The 18,038-nt window shown below is 49.8% G+C and overlaps 1 protein-coding gene and 1 long non-coding RNA gene across 2 annotated transcripts; both read left to right on the top strand.

The window, feature by feature from the left end:
* Positions 1-327: 327 nt before the first annotated feature.
* Positions 328-5,932, top strand: LOC119092165 (zinc finger protein 143). Its single transcript, XM_037215142.1, has 9 exons — positions 328-386; positions 1,063-1,146; positions 2,166-2,246; positions 2,564-2,725; positions 3,100-3,301; positions 4,049-4,138; positions 4,420-4,538; positions 5,066-5,245; positions 5,900-5,932. The coding sequence occupies exons 3-9, from the start codon at positions 2,211-2,213 to the stop codon at positions 5,930-5,932; spliced, it is 822 nt and encodes a 273-aa protein (XP_037071037.1). The 5' UTR covers positions 328-386; positions 1,063-1,146; positions 2,166-2,210.
* A 222-nt stretch (positions 5,933-6,154) lies between these two features.
* Positions 6,155-8,640, top strand: LOC119091741 (uncharacterized). Its single transcript, XR_005093433.1, has 2 exons — positions 6,155-6,291; positions 6,695-8,640. It is a non-coding gene; the product is annotated as an uncharacterized LOC119091741 (long non-coding RNA).
* Positions 8,641-18,038: the final 9,398 nt, after the last annotated feature.

Here is an 18,038-nt window from a genome sequence, read left to right as displayed (position 1 = left end):
AAATATTGTGTTTTTACTGTGAAAAAATGTATTCAAAACTTGTTTTTTGGTATATGAAACCTCTGGTCGTGCATTCTCAGTCCACAAACAGCGCTCCTATGTATGATCCACATTTCTTGCCGTCAAAACAAGAAAATGAAGCATTTTTTGACGAAATGATATAACGTATTTTGTTCCAATCTTTAAAAAAACATTATTTTTTCTCGTTTGCTATGCGTTTGACACATTTTGGTGCTAGACTATTATCTGAAACTTTTTTGTCATTTTTGTAACTTATAGCACACCGTGTGGTGACGTATGTGCCGCATGCGGCTATTTGATAGTTGTGCTCTCCGCTGGTTAGGGGGGACGGGGAGCGGTTGCTCTAGTTTTGAAGTCAGCGGATGGTGTGTAGTGGTTATTAGGTCTACGAACAATGGTGTGGAAATTAAGGGGTGTTTTGGAGTACCCATGAGTATCTGCTTGAGGCACTATGCTTTCTTGGCCTATGAGCTAAAAGCAGGCATAAGGTCGTTGCAAGCTCTTGGGAATACAGCTGTCTTGAATTTGCGGCGGACAGATATTTTGCTTGGTAAACAAGTAATTGGCATCAGCGCACGGTAATGAACTAGTTCATTTGCAGTTATTAGCCTTTGCTTGTGTGGGGAAAATTAATGGGGTCAATGTAGTTATGAACGTATTTCAAACAAGCTCCTATATTCTGTCCACAGGACTGCAATCACTATTTAATTTCACAGGGGCTTTTATGAAATGGAATTCTATCACTCTTTTCGATTGATTTTTATCTGATCAATGTTTGACCAAGTTTCAATGATTCCACTAGTTCCATATGCCACTGGTGTTCCATGACTTGTAGTGCCTAGTAAATAGTAATTTTGAAAATATGCACCTTGGTACTGTCTGAAATTTGCAGCAAATAGTGGGTGTTGTGACCTTGTGACTTGCATTCTAATTTAGTGCAAATGGTGTTTTCATTTTAGATGTATCTGTAGAGCTTTTTTGGTAGTTAGTCATTTGTAATCTGTGACTGTGATGGATAAGTATTCCACTATACATTTATAGGAAACATGAAGAAAACCACAAATATTGGGAAAAAATATAATAAATCCCATAAGCTTGTTGAACTCTGTCAGCCATCTGCATCAGGTAAGTTTTTTATTACAACAGCATTGCTCTCATGGCTGGTTAAGCTGTATGTTTTTTAACCAGTATAGGTTTGTAAAAATTTAAAGATAATAAATCTGATTTGTTAGAAAAGAAGATATTTGGGATGCAGATGGCCTGAGCAGCTATGTGTGATAATTAAAGCTATAGGGTTATTTCACACTGCTCCAGCTTATCCAGTTCATCCTTCAGCATTAAACAAATGTCCTTTATCTTGTAAGGTCCCTGAGCCTTGGCTAGTCAGAGTCAGGCTATGGCTATCAGCAGCAGCCATTTCTTGAGAATTATCCAATGTGATATGACATCATGGTGTTAGATGAAGCTGCACATCTTTGAGACTTTTATTTGACAATTACATGAGTAGGGTTGCAGTTGTAGATTACTTTTCTGTGGGCTTATTTAAAATTTTGGATCAGCAGTGAGATCAAGAAATGTGTTTGAACTTTATAAAGGTCAGAATAGGTTAGCGTAGAATATTAGGAACATGCTTCCCGGTGTAATCCTTGGCACTTACTTGAAATTCAGAAATCAAAACAATTTTGCAGGTTTTGGTCACAATGACCCTCTGAAGGTCAAATGATGTCACTGACCTGAGAGTAATATCAGTTACCTTTTGCCTTGAAGAAGTAAATAGATGAGGTGGTTAGATTGAAGGTGGTCACATAAGGAGGTCTGAGGTGACTTCAGACACTTATCTGGAGTTGGACCTTGTTTGGCCTTATTTGACCCAGAAGTTGTGACCAATGGGCCTCAAAATTTGGCATAAGTAAGTGTGCATTTGACTATGCATTTCATCAACTTTGTGTCTTTGCCTCTCTTAGTTTTTTAGACATCAGGACCAATTGCCCCCCACCCCCACCCCATCCCCTCCCAGCAGTGTTTCATTTAACAGGCCATCAAGGCACTTGTTAAGTCAAGTAGTGATGATGCCATCCCACTTTGCCTTTTGTATGAACACCTCAAGTTGTGGTTTCACACATCTTTCCATTCATTTTTTTCAGATACAGACCATGGTGATGGCACTGTTGAGGATTTGAAGCTGGGTGATGTCAGCCTGCTTACAGAAGATAGCATGCAGCAAGGTGAGCATACACGTGTATTTGACACGTCTTTTGTTATTGATGGTGTCCATCAGTGCTCAGTTAGAGACCATGTGAAGCTGCTGTAAGGGCAGTATGATGGTGTTTTGAAGTAGGTCACTCCTTTGGACGAAAAAAAATTCATGCCTGCAGAACAGCATGGCTTGGGCACAGCTTACATAGCATATCAAGTAGATCACCTAGTCCCCCAACTGGTTCATTGAAAGTACACCCCTGGTTGGTAGGACATCCACCAGAGCAATCTGAATAAAGTCATAGCACCTGTAATACACAGTACTCATGCTCAGCTGTGGCCTCAGATGACCCGGAAGTGGCTGGAGAGGTGTCCTCAGCCGACTACATGTGTCGTGATGGACCTGCCACTGGAACGAAGGGCCAAGGAGAAGAAGGCGGCGCGCACGTCCCACTCCTGTGATTTTGCAGGCTGTGACAAGAAGTTCCTATCGTACCATTCGCTGAAGGTGAGGCTGTCCCACGCACGGGGGCCTCGCGCGCCGGCCCGCCGCTGAGAGTGCGGCCGGCGGCGGCCTCCGACGCCATGCGTATCTGTTAATGTAACGCTTGGCTGACGGAGGTGAAAATGCGTGCAAAGCTACAAAAGTTTAAAAAGTCACGGATGTTTTGAGTGTCTATTTTAGTGTCATTGGTGTAGAGCACTTTATGGGGTAAATTTCGGTGTATGGATGTGTAACTCTAGCGTTCAAATTCAGTTCTGTTTGAGTACTTAAACGATTGAAGAAGCGCGAAGAGCGCGTTGGAGACATTCAGCAAGGGCTCGTCCTTCCACGGCCCGCCCGCTGCCATGCGCTCCCTGACCGGCGGCCGGCTGCCGCAGTCTCACGCGATGGTACACTCGGGCGAGCGTCCGCACGCCTGCCAGTGGGCCGACTGCGGCCGCACCTTCACCAGCTTCTACAGCATGTCGGCCCACTGCCGCACGCACACGGGACAGCGGCCCTACGGCTGCACGGTGGCGGGCTGCACCAAGGCCTTCAAGACGTCGAGTGACCTGCGCCGGCACGCGCGCATTCACACAGGTCAGTGGAGTGGGGGGGGGGGGGGGGAGGGGCGAGCTCGACCGGCTGGCTGGCTGACAGGGGATGTGAGGGTGTACTGAAACACGTGCTTGCGTTGTTAATGTTGAAACACCGTGGAATGTGATTCACCAAAAGATGTCGGTGATTTGTATATGTGGCCGGCGGTTTTTTCTCACGGGATGTCAGGGATGCTGGAAATTCGAGGTGGTTAGTTCTGTACGTAGCTGGCGAAAGACACAGGAGAAGTCGTGGCTCGCGTTCGATCTTTGCTAAATGCAATGGTATAGTGATCTTAATGGCTACAGGACGTAAATCTCGTATCGGCCGCTCCATTGTTCGTTTCCAAACTTCGCTGCCGGGGTGCCGGTAGTGTAGTGGTCTGCGCGTCTGGGAAACCAGAGGTGCGGGGTTCGATTCCCCGCCGTGCCCGCCCTTCCTGCCAGGGTGAGAGGCAGGCGACGCCATATAGCCCCAGCAGCTGAGTGCGTCGTAAAGCCCCAATGCCACACAAGCTTCGCTGCCAGTGTGAGGAACGGTTGTCAGTAAGTGCACGCTGTGGCACAGTCCAGGGGTCGTATCTTTTTTGCCTTTCTATGGAACCCTCGAGTTTGCTCCGCGAGCCCGATTCGAGCTGTTATCAAGAGACTCATGTCGCTTTCCTTCGACGTATCGCGTCCGCTTCGTCTGCCGCGGGCAGAACTCCTGCGTGCTGTTCTCGGTTGTTGATGGCCCGCGTGATCTCGCCAGGCGACAAGCCGTACGCCTGCAGCTTCCGCGGCTGCTTCAAGAGGTTCTCGACGCTGGACATCAGGAAGGTGCACGTCAGGACGCACACGGGTGGGTTCGTAGTGGAGGACGCCCTTTCTCGGTGCCTTGTCGCGAGCTGCGTGGACGAACAACTTACTTAACGATGTTACGAACGACTGTTCGCAGTTTGTGGGCGTTGTCCGGCCAGTCGTCTTCGAAGGGTCACTTTGCTGTGTTATTTGTGCTGATGATCTGTGCTGTGTTTCTGCGGGATCTGGTGATGGGATGTGTGACCCGCCCTCGCCGTGTGGTTTCATGTCGTCTGTTGATCTAATCTGTGAACACGTTGCCTTTCACCCTGTGCGACGCAGGTGAGAGACCTTACGTGTGTGAATTTGACAACTGCTCGAAGGCGTTCTCGTCCCAGACGAACTACAAGAACCACATGAGAACGCACACTGGGGAGAAGCCATTTGTCTGCAAGCATCCGGTAGGTGCAACAGTCCTAGGATTTTTATAGGATTTCTGGGACTTTTCCCCGTTTCGCTGTATAGTCCCCCCCCCCCCCCCCCACACACACACACAGACGCAAATTTGTGCTCGGCCCCTCACGTTTCAATGTGACGTGGGTCAAATCCACCGAGTTCACCGGTCGTGCGTCCGGGTTTGGTGGTAGGTTTGGTCGGTCACATATGCCGGTTCGGTCAGCTCAGCGGCTTTGGTCAAAGTACATGTCATCGGGTGGGGAGAACATCGGTACTCGGTACATCTCATCGGTAGCAGTGCTGTGATTGCATCCGGGGGAGACTCGTGTTAAACAGCAGGAAATGTACCGGTGCGTTCAACCCAACAGCTCATCTGGGAATTATCGACTCCAGTTTCCTAAGCTGGCCAATTAACCATCCGGGGAGTCTGCTGGGTGCAGTACGTGACTGGGGCTTGCATAGCATGGTTATGAGGCTTTCATTTTTATGTGTTGCGCGCTGTTTTCTGATGCCCTGGATCCATCAATTGCAGGATTGTGACAAGAGCTTTACGGAGTACTCCACCATGTACAAGCACCAGATGGTGCACCTACAGAGCTTCATCGTGTGCGACGTGTGCAGCAAGAACTTCCGCAACATGAGCACGTTCCAGTCGCACCGGGAGCGCGAGCACAGCTGGCTCGCTCCGCACCCGGCTTCTCAGGAACAAAAGGTGCGATATCCGCCCCCTGCACTCGGGCACCCCTGTCGGGTGCAGCCATGCGCCGCGACTGTTTGACATTGAACATTGGAGAAGGGACCGTGACGCGTGCCTGGTGCCTGGAATGTGTTGGTCGTTGAGCAGGTCTTGCGCCATGCGTGACGTCCCCAGCTAGTTGAAGCGCGCCCAATGCTGTCATCTGAAAACTTTCTCATTTTTGGCCATGTTAGCTGCGGTGCGTAGGGGTGCCGTTACCTTGAAATGGATGCGAATTGGTGTCATCACGTGCAAACGTGGAACCGCATGAAATGTCTGGCCAGTGGGTTTGCTGAAGCGGCACCGGAAAAGCTCTGCCTCTTTGTCGGCAAGGAAGGGCAGCGTGCAGGGACGACTCGCTGAGGTCTCTCACTCTTCGTCCAATATCCGTTTTCTCGCGCCACTAACTCGCGATGATCCAACTCATGCACGATTGCTGTACACGCTGTAACCGTGCATCTGGTGTCTTCTGCTGATGTTGTCGACCGGAGGCCGACGCCGGCCCCGCGGCGCTGTCAGGCACTGGAGGCGGATGTACTCTTTGATGATGATGATGATGATGTACTCTTTCAACGTTCTCCTTTCTCCTTTCCCCATTCTTGTGACTGCACCTGTCTTTCCCGTGCCCAGGTCCTCTTGGCTTCATCTGTAGCACTGGCATGACCCATACCAAGACATATATTCACTGCTTCCCGGCGGTTGGGCGATTCGCTGTGTCGTTCGAATGGCCACAAGGCCAGTAGCCGCTGGCTAGGTCGGCTCCGAACGCCTGAATCGCTCCGGCCGGGCCCGGCTCGGCTCCCCGAGCGTCCGGCACCGCGTCCGGCACGGCCGCCCGCTCGCCGGCCGGCGCCCCGCGGACGCCCGCCTGTGCGCCGCAGGAGGGCGCCGAGGCGGCGGCCGCCCCGGCCAGCCCGCAGCGCATCCAGCTGCTGCTCACCGAGCTGGACGTGCGCACGGTCGAGATCAACGGCGAGACGGCCCAGGTGCTGGTGCTGCCCTCCGACGGCGACCGGCCGCAGGTGAGGTTCGCGCGCGGCCCGAGAAGGGCGTAGCGGGGGGGGGGGGGGGGGTGGTCAGCGGGTTGAAGACGTGCTCGTAAGGCAGCGGATCGGTCCCCGTTGTAAACCCGCGCGCGGCTATGTCCGGCTGTCAAACAGGCAAAGGCCTGTTCGACAACCTGCAAACAAGTCGGCGGGATGGGTTGGGTTGGATGTGAAAATATGCTACCAGCATATAGGTAGTATCTTGACACAAGTGTTGTGAACATGACTGCCGGCTGTTTGTGATTCCTGGCCACTTCGCGGTGTACGCTGGTGACTCAGAAGGGCTGGCAGCGTGCTGACATGCCTGTCGCCTATCGCTCCCCCGCCGGCGCCGCCCGCCCGCTGCGGCCGTGTGTGACCCGCTCCCCCGCGCCAGCAGGAGTCGGGCGAGACTGCCGACCTGCACCTGCTGGGCTGCGCCGAGGCGCTGGTGGTGGAGGCCGACGAGTCGCCCGGCTCGGGCGACGCCCCCTCGCCGGCGCTCTCCGCCGATGACCCGGACCCGCTCTCGGTGGTGGTGGAGGAGCAGGCATGAGCCGCCCCGCCGGCGGAGGAGGCAGGACTGGAGTGACGCGGTTGCGGCGCTGAGCACGCACTCCGCTTCGGTCGTGGTGTAGGAGGGCGTGTGACCCGAGGCGGCCCTCGTGCCGGGCGGGAGGCGCGGGCGCTGCTGTAAAATGGTGAGGTGTTGTGTGGTGTGGTGTCGTAGCCCGGTGGCTAGGAGAACGCAGTCTGGACGCCTCGTGGCACGTGGGGTGGGGTGCCGTGAACGGGTGGCTAGGAGGACACAGTCTGGACGCCTCGTGGCACGTGGGGTGGGGTGCCGTGAACGGGTGGCTAGGGGAACACAGTCTGGACGCCTCGTGGCACTTGGGGTGGGGTGTCTTGGCCCGGGGGTAAGAGGAGCGGAGTCTGAACGCCTCTTGGCGCGCATCGCCGGTGGTGGAGCTGCGATTGAGCTGTGTAAGAGGAGGGAGGCGGTTGCCCTGAGTGCGTGCAACGCCGGTGAGCGATAGTTGACGCTATATGGCGTTTTATCCACTCTGGCGCCGCGTCGAGCAGTCGAGTTCTGGATGGTGGCCTCAAGCGGGTTTAGCACCGTAGTCTAGGCCGTTTATGTAGCGGAACGTGCTGTGCGTTCCCCCCCCCCCCCTTTGTTGCGGTGTCGTCACGTAGCTTACTTCGTGTTGCCATGGATGACGATCATGATGGTGATGACGCCCAGTGGCTCAGTTCTGCTTTTGCTCGGTACGTAATCTCTGTTTGTGTGAGTGTGGCTTATGCTTTGGAGTGTGAGACCAGTTTGGCTGCGGTGTTACATTTACCAAAGAGTCGTTGCAGTGGGTCGTAGATGGATCGTTTTTTACGAATTGGCGTGTTTGCACTCGGCCTATCGTATGTCGGCGATCGTCAGGTTCTACTCCATGGGCGTTGGTCAGGCGACGCCTGTTGATTCCCAGTCAGGTGATGGAGACCGCTCCGATCGAAACATGTATGGGTAGATTTACTCCCCATGGCCAGATCTGCTTGGCGTCCGTGTTTCAATTGAACTGCAAGCAAGGGGCTGGACAGACCAGTGCTGGTGCTATCATGGCAAATGGCACAAATAATCCTGCGCATAGTGTTGCTAGGGTTGGATCAAGCCGTCTTATGTTTCTGGGCTGTGCTATTGCTTCCTAGCTTCTAAATGATGTCTCCAACACGGCTTATGGCGGTGCTGATCAGGTGAACAGTTCAATTTTACAGCGGTTTTGGAGCAGCCTGGGATAGGTGCTGCCATCTTTTGGGCCATAGCACTATTTATATTTCCCATAACCCTCGCCGATGCCCTTCCTTTGCCTGGCCGGTCATTGGTCGCTGCTCCGTGGTTGCAATAGAGATAAATGTGAAACGTGAGTAAAAGACAACGCATATTGTCTCACAACTTATGGTATGAATATTGGGCTAAGCTACGTGGCATGGATTGTCAATAAAAGCCCGGAACATCGTGTACCAGTTAATGCCGTTCCATCAAGTGCTGCCAGTGAGCAACCAGCCCGGTTGTGTTTATTTCAGTGTGTCCGAATGGACTGGTGACCCGGCGATATATGGCTGAACCGTCAAAGCGCGCAAAATTGACCATAATGCCACAAGCTCCTGTGTTTCAGTGGTCCACGGGACTACAAGCCAGCATTTTCACAGGCGCATCGATTAATTACGTGTTCAATCTTCCTCGACTAAAAAACATGATAAATGGAGAGTATGCTCCCAAGCGGTTTTGCGATGATACCAAAATTTCCGTTGTATGGAAGTTGCAAGCACTATAATACATGTAATGTGTCCGTCTTGCTTAATTTCTTTATCATCGAAGAACTGTGACAAGACTGCTCGTAGAGAAGCTCTCAAAGTGAGTGTGACTGCATGTTGGAATTTGCAAGAGACTTGAGTTGGGCCTTGCTTCCCGGCGGGGATGAGCCCAGCTGGACTCGGGGCTGAGCTCGGACTCATGTTGGGGACGATTGGACTTGGGCTCGGGCTGGTCCAGCAATTTTAAGGAACTTCTTGAAATTCTGGCTCTGGTCCAGCAGTTTTAACGTTTGAAGAGATTAAAATCTGGAGCCCTAAGCTGGATTCGGACGCAAATGAAAATAAGAGCAAGAAGAAACAGATGAAAGATGATTAGGACTAAAAGTAACTTGAATACGCTCAGTTCCCTTCCTATCCTATTTAAAAGTCATTGACCTACCTTTGTGGTCGCAGTGCACACACGAGGTGTAATTGCGTGGCTGATCTTTCTTCAACGTGTTACAGCAAGTAGGCCTATCGGCATGTGCCCTAAAAGTTGCGATGTGGGGTTTGACTTAGAGAATATCGGACATGTAGTTGGGCTGGGTGGGCCAGGCTTGGTTTGGTTAGCCTAGGTTAGCTTGAAATGATCTGGGCTGGGTCCCATTCTGTTCGGATGATTTCATGTCCAATCGTTCAAGGCTGTTCAAGGTTCTCCGTCTAGAACTCCGGTTGCGGTTACGTTTGGTACATGCAGAGCACTCAACGGTAGATGATGACCTCCCAATTAGTAGCCACTAGCGGACTGGGGTGTCAGGGGCGGTGGCCCAGGCTGCTGATAGCAACTGGTCCGAACTTTTTTTTATTGAATTCAATTCTGCGAGCAGCGTTCGCCCAGGCAGTACTTGTTGCGTGTGCTCGCCCTACCTTCCAGTCGGGAAATTCCAGATCACGGGCAAAACTTTGCGGCGGAAGTTTCAAGTGCCACAATGTTCGGTATGGTCCGGCCTGATCGCTACCGCTACCTGATCTTTAGTTCGCTGCTGTCATCGGCTACAGGCCATTCCGGTCATGAACGTATAGCGCGCACCTGAAGCGACTCGAACCCACCCCGCCAGAGGCGGGTGAATCGGAAAACTGCCGCTAATGACATGGAAGATTAACTGGGCTAATGACACGCACAACTACACCGTTCTGACTTCTTTACGGCTCGTGTTCTACAATGTCTTAAAGCTTTTCGCAGACGTCGTTTGAGCGGCCTGTCAGATTAAGCCAACCGCAGCCGGGTCTAGTCGCGTCCGACACGTGCCGCATTTGTCACAGGGATGGGTGAATGAACTTGCCGCCGAACGCACTAAATTTTGAATACATTCGATGCTTCGCAATCAAAACCGTCGTATTTGCACGCATATTTAATACTTGCCATTGTAGGAACTTTATTAAGAGGAAGTTTGAACCAATGTTGTTAAAACCTTTGCAATTTCGTGGATTCTAAATTTACCTTTTTCATGCATGTGGCTATCTACCGCTGAATAATAATATCTACTGATAATCTGAATATCTACCGGTAATCGTCTTACCCCAACAATGTTATCAAATCAATAGTCTGTAACGAAAACGCCGTTCAGAGACATATGATATGCGCTAATAGGTTAGGATGTGGCCAAGTTTTGAGTGCAGTACACCTTTTTTAAGCGTTAACAGCTCGGAAGCTGGGAAAAGCGATAAGTCGCATTGGTGGACAGACATCCGTTTTATATACACATGTTATATGAACACACACGACATGAGCCTGCTCCTTACTTAAGTGTGGTTCACACGGCCTGGGTTCGAAATGGCATGTCCTCGACACTAGGCAAATTCGACCGAACACCGCGTGACCCCGGTGACCTGTGCCGGCCGCCAAGGTAGAGCACACCGACTGTTATCTACTGTAGTCGAGATGCCAACTCCGACAATCCAGCTGTGGTGGAACGCCTCTCTGATAACAAGAATGGGTGACAAAAACAAGCCATAAATGACAAATGAATGGAAAAGGAATGATGATGGATTGAAAAGATAATGGGGAAATGAATTAACGTAGTTGCCGTAGCAGACAGATGGCTGCCACCGCTATGAGTGCCAAATAAGGTGCCAATTCAGAACCCATTACTGAGTTTTCCGGGCTGTCTTTGGACTAAACGATATTTCTTCCGATGCCTGGGTGGAGTGGTCTCCTAGTTCCAACTGACCATGACCAGACGGGGCAGCTCATTGGAGTGTAATGCTAACACGAGATGGCGCGTCACCTCACCCCTTGCGGCGAATTGATTACTCACCGCGTCACAATATTTGTCAAATCTTAAGTGCTTTTAAAACAGTGAATGCCTTTGCATGACCGCGACCGTGTTGAGCAGCGCGACCATGCGTCACACAACCTACAGGATGCCCACAACTTTTCTTTTCGAAAATAGCCTACGTAACTATTTCACGGTACAGTCTGGCTGTTTACGACAGTCATTTTTTCGCTTGTAAGTTAGAAGACGTGGAATCGATGTTCCCTGAAGATGTTGCGAAGGGACCTCGGACCCAATCCGTTCATGTCTAGTGGACGACATCCATGGGTTTTAAATGGGAATTTACACTACATCATGTCATGTCCAACGAGGCTTGACATGATGTAGTGTACTAGCAACTAGCCGCAACGTTTACTATGTTTTGGGCGGACACACCCTCCTCAGTTCACCTTTGATATTGCGACTCAGTTTTGAAATTATGTTCTCTACTACTGCTTAAGATTTACTAGTTTATTTCAAAACTCACTAAGGAGGGTATGTTTACCGAGTGTAGTGGATTTTGCAACGTATCTAATGAATTTAATTCCAGTTCGAGACCGAAGTCAAGCGTATCATTCAGTCTTTGAGTTTGAGGCTGAGTGTACGGCATAATATTGACAAAAATGCACAGTCGTGGGAATAGTTTGCTATCGACAAATAAAATCTAAGCGTTTGACTCCCATGGACTGCCACATCAACACAACACCACAAAATCTGGCGCACTATTTGACGTGAAATACATACCAAGTGGTGCTGAAATTGTAAAATTCTGCCATGTCCGCATAATCTTATGCAGAATAAAAGCCGTTAAGACTATTTGACTTAATGGGGTCAAAGGTCAGGACACATAAATGTCGCTATATCCTCGCACTTTCAACAGATATACGAAATGAATGGCGGTTGATGCTAGTATTTCCAAGTTCTGGGACATGACATGGATTCTACCTGTGCCGGGCTTCCAAGTTATGTTACTTTCTGCACTGCTATGGAGACTTGAAACTGTAGTCAGTGAAAGAGTGTGAAATCAAGTCTAGGTCCAAATCTGACCGCAGAGGGCTTCTGGTATCACAACTTGACGCGTGGTTATTGTATTTGGCATGGTGTGATTCACTTTCAGCGAGTTTCGCTAAACTCGAAAAGATCCATAACCTAGATTGGCTTACCTAAAATTATGTCTATATTTGGAGTGGAATGCCACAAGCATCCGTCATTTGGATATCGATAACGTTCCCGCCTGCTGCCACACATATCTTGTCACTTGCCTCCCCTTCCCACGACTCCAACGTCGTCTCCGCACGACGTCAGATAAGAGGTGAGTTAAGTTAGATGTTAGAGTACGGCATTTATGGTTTTTACCGCTGACGATTGTTATTACGGAAAATGTATCTCCTGCGATTCCCCGTAGGGAATGATGGAGTCGGATCCCAGGCCTCGGGGCTTGGACTTCGTGTAAATCCTATGTGCGCTGAAAAGTAATGAACCCGGACCCAGGACCTCTGGACACGAGCTTGAGCCCATGTAACCTGTGAGGGGCGAACTCGGGACTAGGACTCGCGCTCATTGTGGCTTGGACTCGGAGTCGTACTCCGAATTTTAGATGCAGGCCCGTGCCTGGGCTCTAGCAGCAGGTGTCGCCAAGGGGCGACACGCGTGCCCCCCTCAACCTTTACATAAGACCCGCCGAACCCGGGGTCTTTCCAAAATCCGAATAGAGGGGGGGGGGGGGGCGGCAGACCAGCGGGTTTGATCCGTCATCGCGTGCACCCCCCCTCCCCTCTCCGTGTACGTCTGTCAGTTTGCCCCTCAGTCTTAGCGACTCTAGGAACTGTCGTTGGCATCGCGACACGTTATGCTTGGTCCCAAGGCTGTCCAAGGTGCTGTGATGACAGGATAGCTAATGTCAGTTTGTCCCTCAGTCCTTGTGACCCTAGGTACTGTCATTGACATCGCGACACGTTATGCTTGGTCCCAAGGCTGTCCAAGGTGCTGTGATGACAGGTTAGCTAATGATTCCGGTTTGCACTACACGGGTGCTCAAAAGTGCAGATGTCTGTACTAATGTCGCATGCTTCGATGCGCGATATTGTGCTATCGTGTTATTGGTTCGAAGATAGTATTGTGGTTCGGTGTCCTGTCTATTCTAAACAGTATCCGGTGACTAATTAAGTCAGCTCTTTCAGGATCATCCACGTAATGTCCTATGCGATCCTGATTCCCGTTGGACCTCTTGACCTATTCCAGACTAAATCCTGGTTCCTGCTAGATCCCTTGACATAATCCCAGACTGTGTCTTGGCTTTTGCCAGATCCCCGTATATATCCCCGGCCGGACCTCGAGTCTCGTGAGATCTCTCGGCTAGGTGTTAAGATGAGTAGAGGCTAGCGATGACTTCATCGGTATAGTTCTGTCGGTTACTGCTCAATCTCCGGCCTGATACTAAACTGGTTCCTGCTTCCTGGAAAACTCGAATCAGGAACCGGTTACCGGGAAGAAATCTTCGAAACCAGCCACATGGCTGGCTGTGTCCATGTTTCAGCACACTCTTGGCCGTTTGTATAAAGGTAGTATGGACGCACTTTTATCCATATGCAGCACAACCACGGATGGAGTCAATGCTAGGTCACAATAACACTATAGTGCACAACGTACTTGCATTTATCCTTACCTTAGTACGAGATGGCTCATGTTCGTACTGGGAGGACGCTCAAAATGTATTCTAACGCTCGAATCGAAGGGATGTGTCGTTAACCTACGTTACTCCGGCTTCGCAGCTTCGCCGCCGTGGCGTGCGGACGCCCCCCCCCCCCCCCCCCGCAAGGATCTTGGTCTCCATACATTGCAAAAGGAAATGAAAACACCAGCGAAAAAGCATTACCGAGACAAACTGAAAGGGGCGGAAATATTTTGTGATTTGGGGTTTAAGGACGCTCGGCCTCAACGCCATTTTGCGCCAAACTGAAAATATTTCATTTTATGCCGACTTTTATGCCATTGGAGGTCACAGAACCTCACAGTACATTCTTCGAAATTCGAAAACAAGTAGCTCATTTAAACAGACGAGATCAAACCCATGTGACATTTAACTTAGGTTAGGTTAGGCCATCGGTTCCAAATTTAACACACGCAAGGATCCAACACCCTCCCTTCCCCTCGCGAATGGTTTTTGCATTTTTGGAAGTGTTTATACACTTATGCACAAGACCAATGTGCTCACGCTTGTATTTGTGAGATACTTAAGCACTTGGATACCCAAGCACAAGCTCAAAGTGAATATCCCGCCTTTCCGTACTTTCCTTTTATTGTTACACTAGGCACGTATTATTTTATAAGTAATACCAGTTTTCTCAAAATCCTTTGAATAGCTCAGAATTATGATTTGAGACAGCCGACCCTGCGGGAGAAATCTCACCTGACTCCCTGTTCACTACTGTGAACGAAATGCATTTCATTTGCTTTCCTTTTCCGACGTGTGTTCTGCAATATTTGTAACACACTTATGTGTCGGAATGTATGTGTAATAAATTATACAATAGCTTGAAACATTGTCTAGACAAAATTACGTGCGATCATGAAGCCGATATCTCGCCAATTCAACAAAACGTTTTACTTTGGCTTATGTTTCTCTCCTATGGCGTTTACCCAGCGATTGTTTTCGAGTCGCACGCGTCAGAACCGTTCTTTTATTTGCATTGGTACAGGTGCACACGGCGGTCGTCATGACGACCGTGGTCGCGACTGCGAGGAAGAAGCAAACTGCTGTTACAAAGCGCTGACAATGTAATTTGGACTCGAAAATGACTGGAATTGATAATATTATTATGCCTTGGCGATGCTATAGTTGCACTACACGTTACTGTCATTATACGCCTCTAGTCCTGATATTTCGCTGCAGCAGGCTTTTTAAATATACCCCAAACGTGGACACTCCCTTTAAGTCGACCCACAGACCACTTAACTCAAATCAATGGTAAGTCTCTACATGAGCAATAAAATGTCTTTCTGGGATCAGGAAGAATTGGTAAATTCAAAAGAGGTTGTATGAGCTTAAGGGAGACCACAGCAAACGTTGCTCTGTTTTGAATTTCAGTGCCTCTTTCCCTGACAAAGACGTCATTTATTAAGATCATGTGTGGCATAATTACTTTAGATATCATAGCCATGATAACCGCCGACCAATGTGCTTCAATTATCGATTCGAAGATTGTACGTCAGCAAGCATCACCTATTTCTATTTATTTGCTCTATCTTAATTATAGAGATTCTCATTGTCCATTCGAAGACTGCTCGTGAGCAAGTAGCCGAACCTCTAAACTTAAGCATGGTTGTTAACCTCGCATCACCCTGGACGAGTTATCTGGTCTTTTATGAAGGTTTTCGAAAGCAATCTGATGAGCTGGTTTCGAGCTTGACATTCATTTTCCCCATCGGCATTAGCTGTCACGTTGGAACCCCTAAATGCGTGATGGAGACGCATTTCTAAGAATAAAGTGTCATTGCTCGAGGTTCCATTTTGGTTTCTGAGAAAACGCAGGGTTGAACTCTGGCCAAACGGGCCGAGCGCCCAAACTGAGATGATGTCAAGAAGCACTGACATGCGGATGTTCTGAATGATAGATACTTCAATATTAGCTGGGAGGGCGATATTTCGCGATGACATTTTTTTGCAGGCACCGTTTGGCTTTTAACGTATTTTTGTATGAACCTTCAGTCGTCTCGCCCTTGGATTATTCCAGACACTTCTATTGCAATTATATGCTCCTTAGATGTGCCCATTTTCCTGGAAGCTGACGTAGTCGTATTGCACGTTCGGTCGCCTTGGTCGAAATTATAAAAGCACACTACGGCACGTCAACGACACCAAAGCGACCCGTCGCCTTATTCAGTGGTCTTTTGAACGCGCCGACGGCGTTCGCTAGCCGGACCTAGCTCCATGCCGAATACACACGCGACGGGCACCTTAAATCAGAAGTGATAATGATGGTAAATAAATAAATAATGGTAAAATAATGGCTAAAATAATGGTAAAAATGATAATAATGGTAATGCTGTTCTAGGCAGTGCATTCAGATCTACATCGCTGCCCTCACCCCCTATGAATGGGAAAAATTGAAGGAAATATATTAATCTTACTCTGCGGGCTTAAACGTGATAGGCACTAATCAGAAATGCAACATAATCTTTCAACATTTTTTGAAACAACAAAATTGTTTTCAACATTTCTTAACGTATGGTGACTATGGGTGCATTCGCAGCGCGAAAAAAGCACACATGCGGACAAAAATAGTTAGAGCTGGTTGGATGCGTCAAGAAACGCCGCTGGCTAAAAATCCCAAATGTCTGCGTTTTCCATATGACACAGTTATTGTCTTTCGTGTGTCTAACAAAAACAGAAAAAATGATTCTAATGGAAGGATGAAACGATCTCACCGTCACTTGAAGCTATTCTGGCTGCAAATTTACATTCAGCGGCTGTTTCTACCGTGTGGCAACACCAAATTACTACTTCCAGGCAGACACTTTTGTGATGTAAACCCAGCTCAGTGGGTTTAAGGGCATTGCATGACTGTGTTAAAATGCTGACAGGTGTCCAAAAAAAGAATACTTAGCTGATCTAGATGCCACGCACTGTGCCTTTTAGTCTTTTCTATGACCGGCGAAAAACCAGAGGGAGGCGTCCGAATGTCCCTCTATTTCACCTCCCCCCCCCCCCCTTCTCCCCGCCTACGTGAGTTAAAACGTGTATACACATCCAAACTTATCTATCACTAAATAAATGACTTATTTAAGGCACCGTAACGGATGACTGAATTTTTCCAACAACTGCAGAAGTTCAGACTTCCGCATGCCCGGGTTGATAGCGAAGTCCCTCCGTCTGGCTTTGACGCAGAGGCGTTCTGTAGGGCTGGCTGAGTAGGCATCAATTCACCAGTTCACAGTGGGATGCAGCCAATCAAGTTCTTGCTTGTCAAGCCAGCTTGAGTGTCACTCATCTCGCCACGACCCTTCGCAAGACAAAGTTCTGTTCCAGAGAGCCTTAGCCGACTCGGAGAGCCTCAGCCCTCTCACGAGGGCCTTGTCCGGGCCAGCTCGCGCCGGGAGCGTCGCACCCGCGCCGGCGCCCGTCGCCCGCCCGCGCCGCCATCGTCGTAACTCGTCTCCAGCCTGCTCACGCTAACTGGGCGCGCGAGGACGGGCGCGCCTTTTTGCCGCGATGCGCTGATAGTGGCGATGATTATCGCGGCGGCAAAAGGCGCGCAGCCGTTTCCCGATCGATCGCGGCACAGCGCGGCCGATAATTAACCCATATATCGGGCGGGACACGTCCGCGGCCGACGGCCGCGCGGCGCCGACATCACAAACGCATTACCCCGTCCAGTGAGCACCTCCGCCGCGCGTTTTTATCGGTGGCGCGCTTTTCGGCGCCGTCGCCACCCGCTCATTGGCGGCGATCTGTATGCGGGCGGGCGGCGCGCGCCCGGCGCCGGTGGGTCGGCGTGGGTCGTCGGGCGGCGCGCGGCGGGTCAGCGATTGGGTCGGTGCGACCATCGTGGACGGTGGTCGGGGTGGGTGGCGATGAGCTGCCTTGAGTGTCGGGCATGTTGTGGGCTCGGCAGCTGCCAAGGGACATTGAATGTTATGCGGATCTTTTTATTTTTATTTTTTGTTAAAAGAATTGGCGCACCAAAAACGTATTTGAGTTTTGTGTGTAAAAATGGCATACGCTCGGAGCCGATTTATGTCTTTTTGCCTCACGATCTTGTCGCCGAACTTGACGTCTGGCGAACTGAACTGAACGATCTGAACTGAAAGCCGAACTTGAACTTGATGTCGCGATGCAAGCAATAGGTCTCCAATATTATTACCCTAACGTGGGCTCTATAACACGAGGCGTAGAGACACATTCTGGTTGTGCTCCGAGGTATGGTAACACTCAATGTTTTTAAAACCTCCCTTTTGTTTGTACTTGTATTTAACTGTCACACGATACAGCAAGTGATTATCAAAAATATGTCTACGCCACTGTGAACCATGCCTTTTAAACTGGAGCCCGTCTTGTGTCATGCCTCACGCACGTGCCCTGGACGTGCCGTTTCCCTTTCCCTGGATTTTAGCAAACCGTAATTCACGACCAGCCGGCTGAGA

The sequence above is a fragment of the Pollicipes pollicipes genome, unplaced genomic scaffold, assembly GCF_011947565.3.
Source record: "Pollicipes pollicipes isolate AB1234 unplaced genomic scaffold, Ppol_2.1 Scaffold_3447;HRSCAF=4054_pilon_pilon_pilon, whole genome shotgun sequence".
NCBI classification, from domain to species: domain Eukaryota; kingdom Metazoa; phylum Arthropoda; class Thecostraca; order Pollicipedomorpha; family Pollicipedidae; genus Pollicipes; species Pollicipes pollicipes.
The sequence above is the reverse complement of the archived record's forward strand: the minus strand, read 5'-3'. Positions and strand labels throughout refer to the sequence as shown.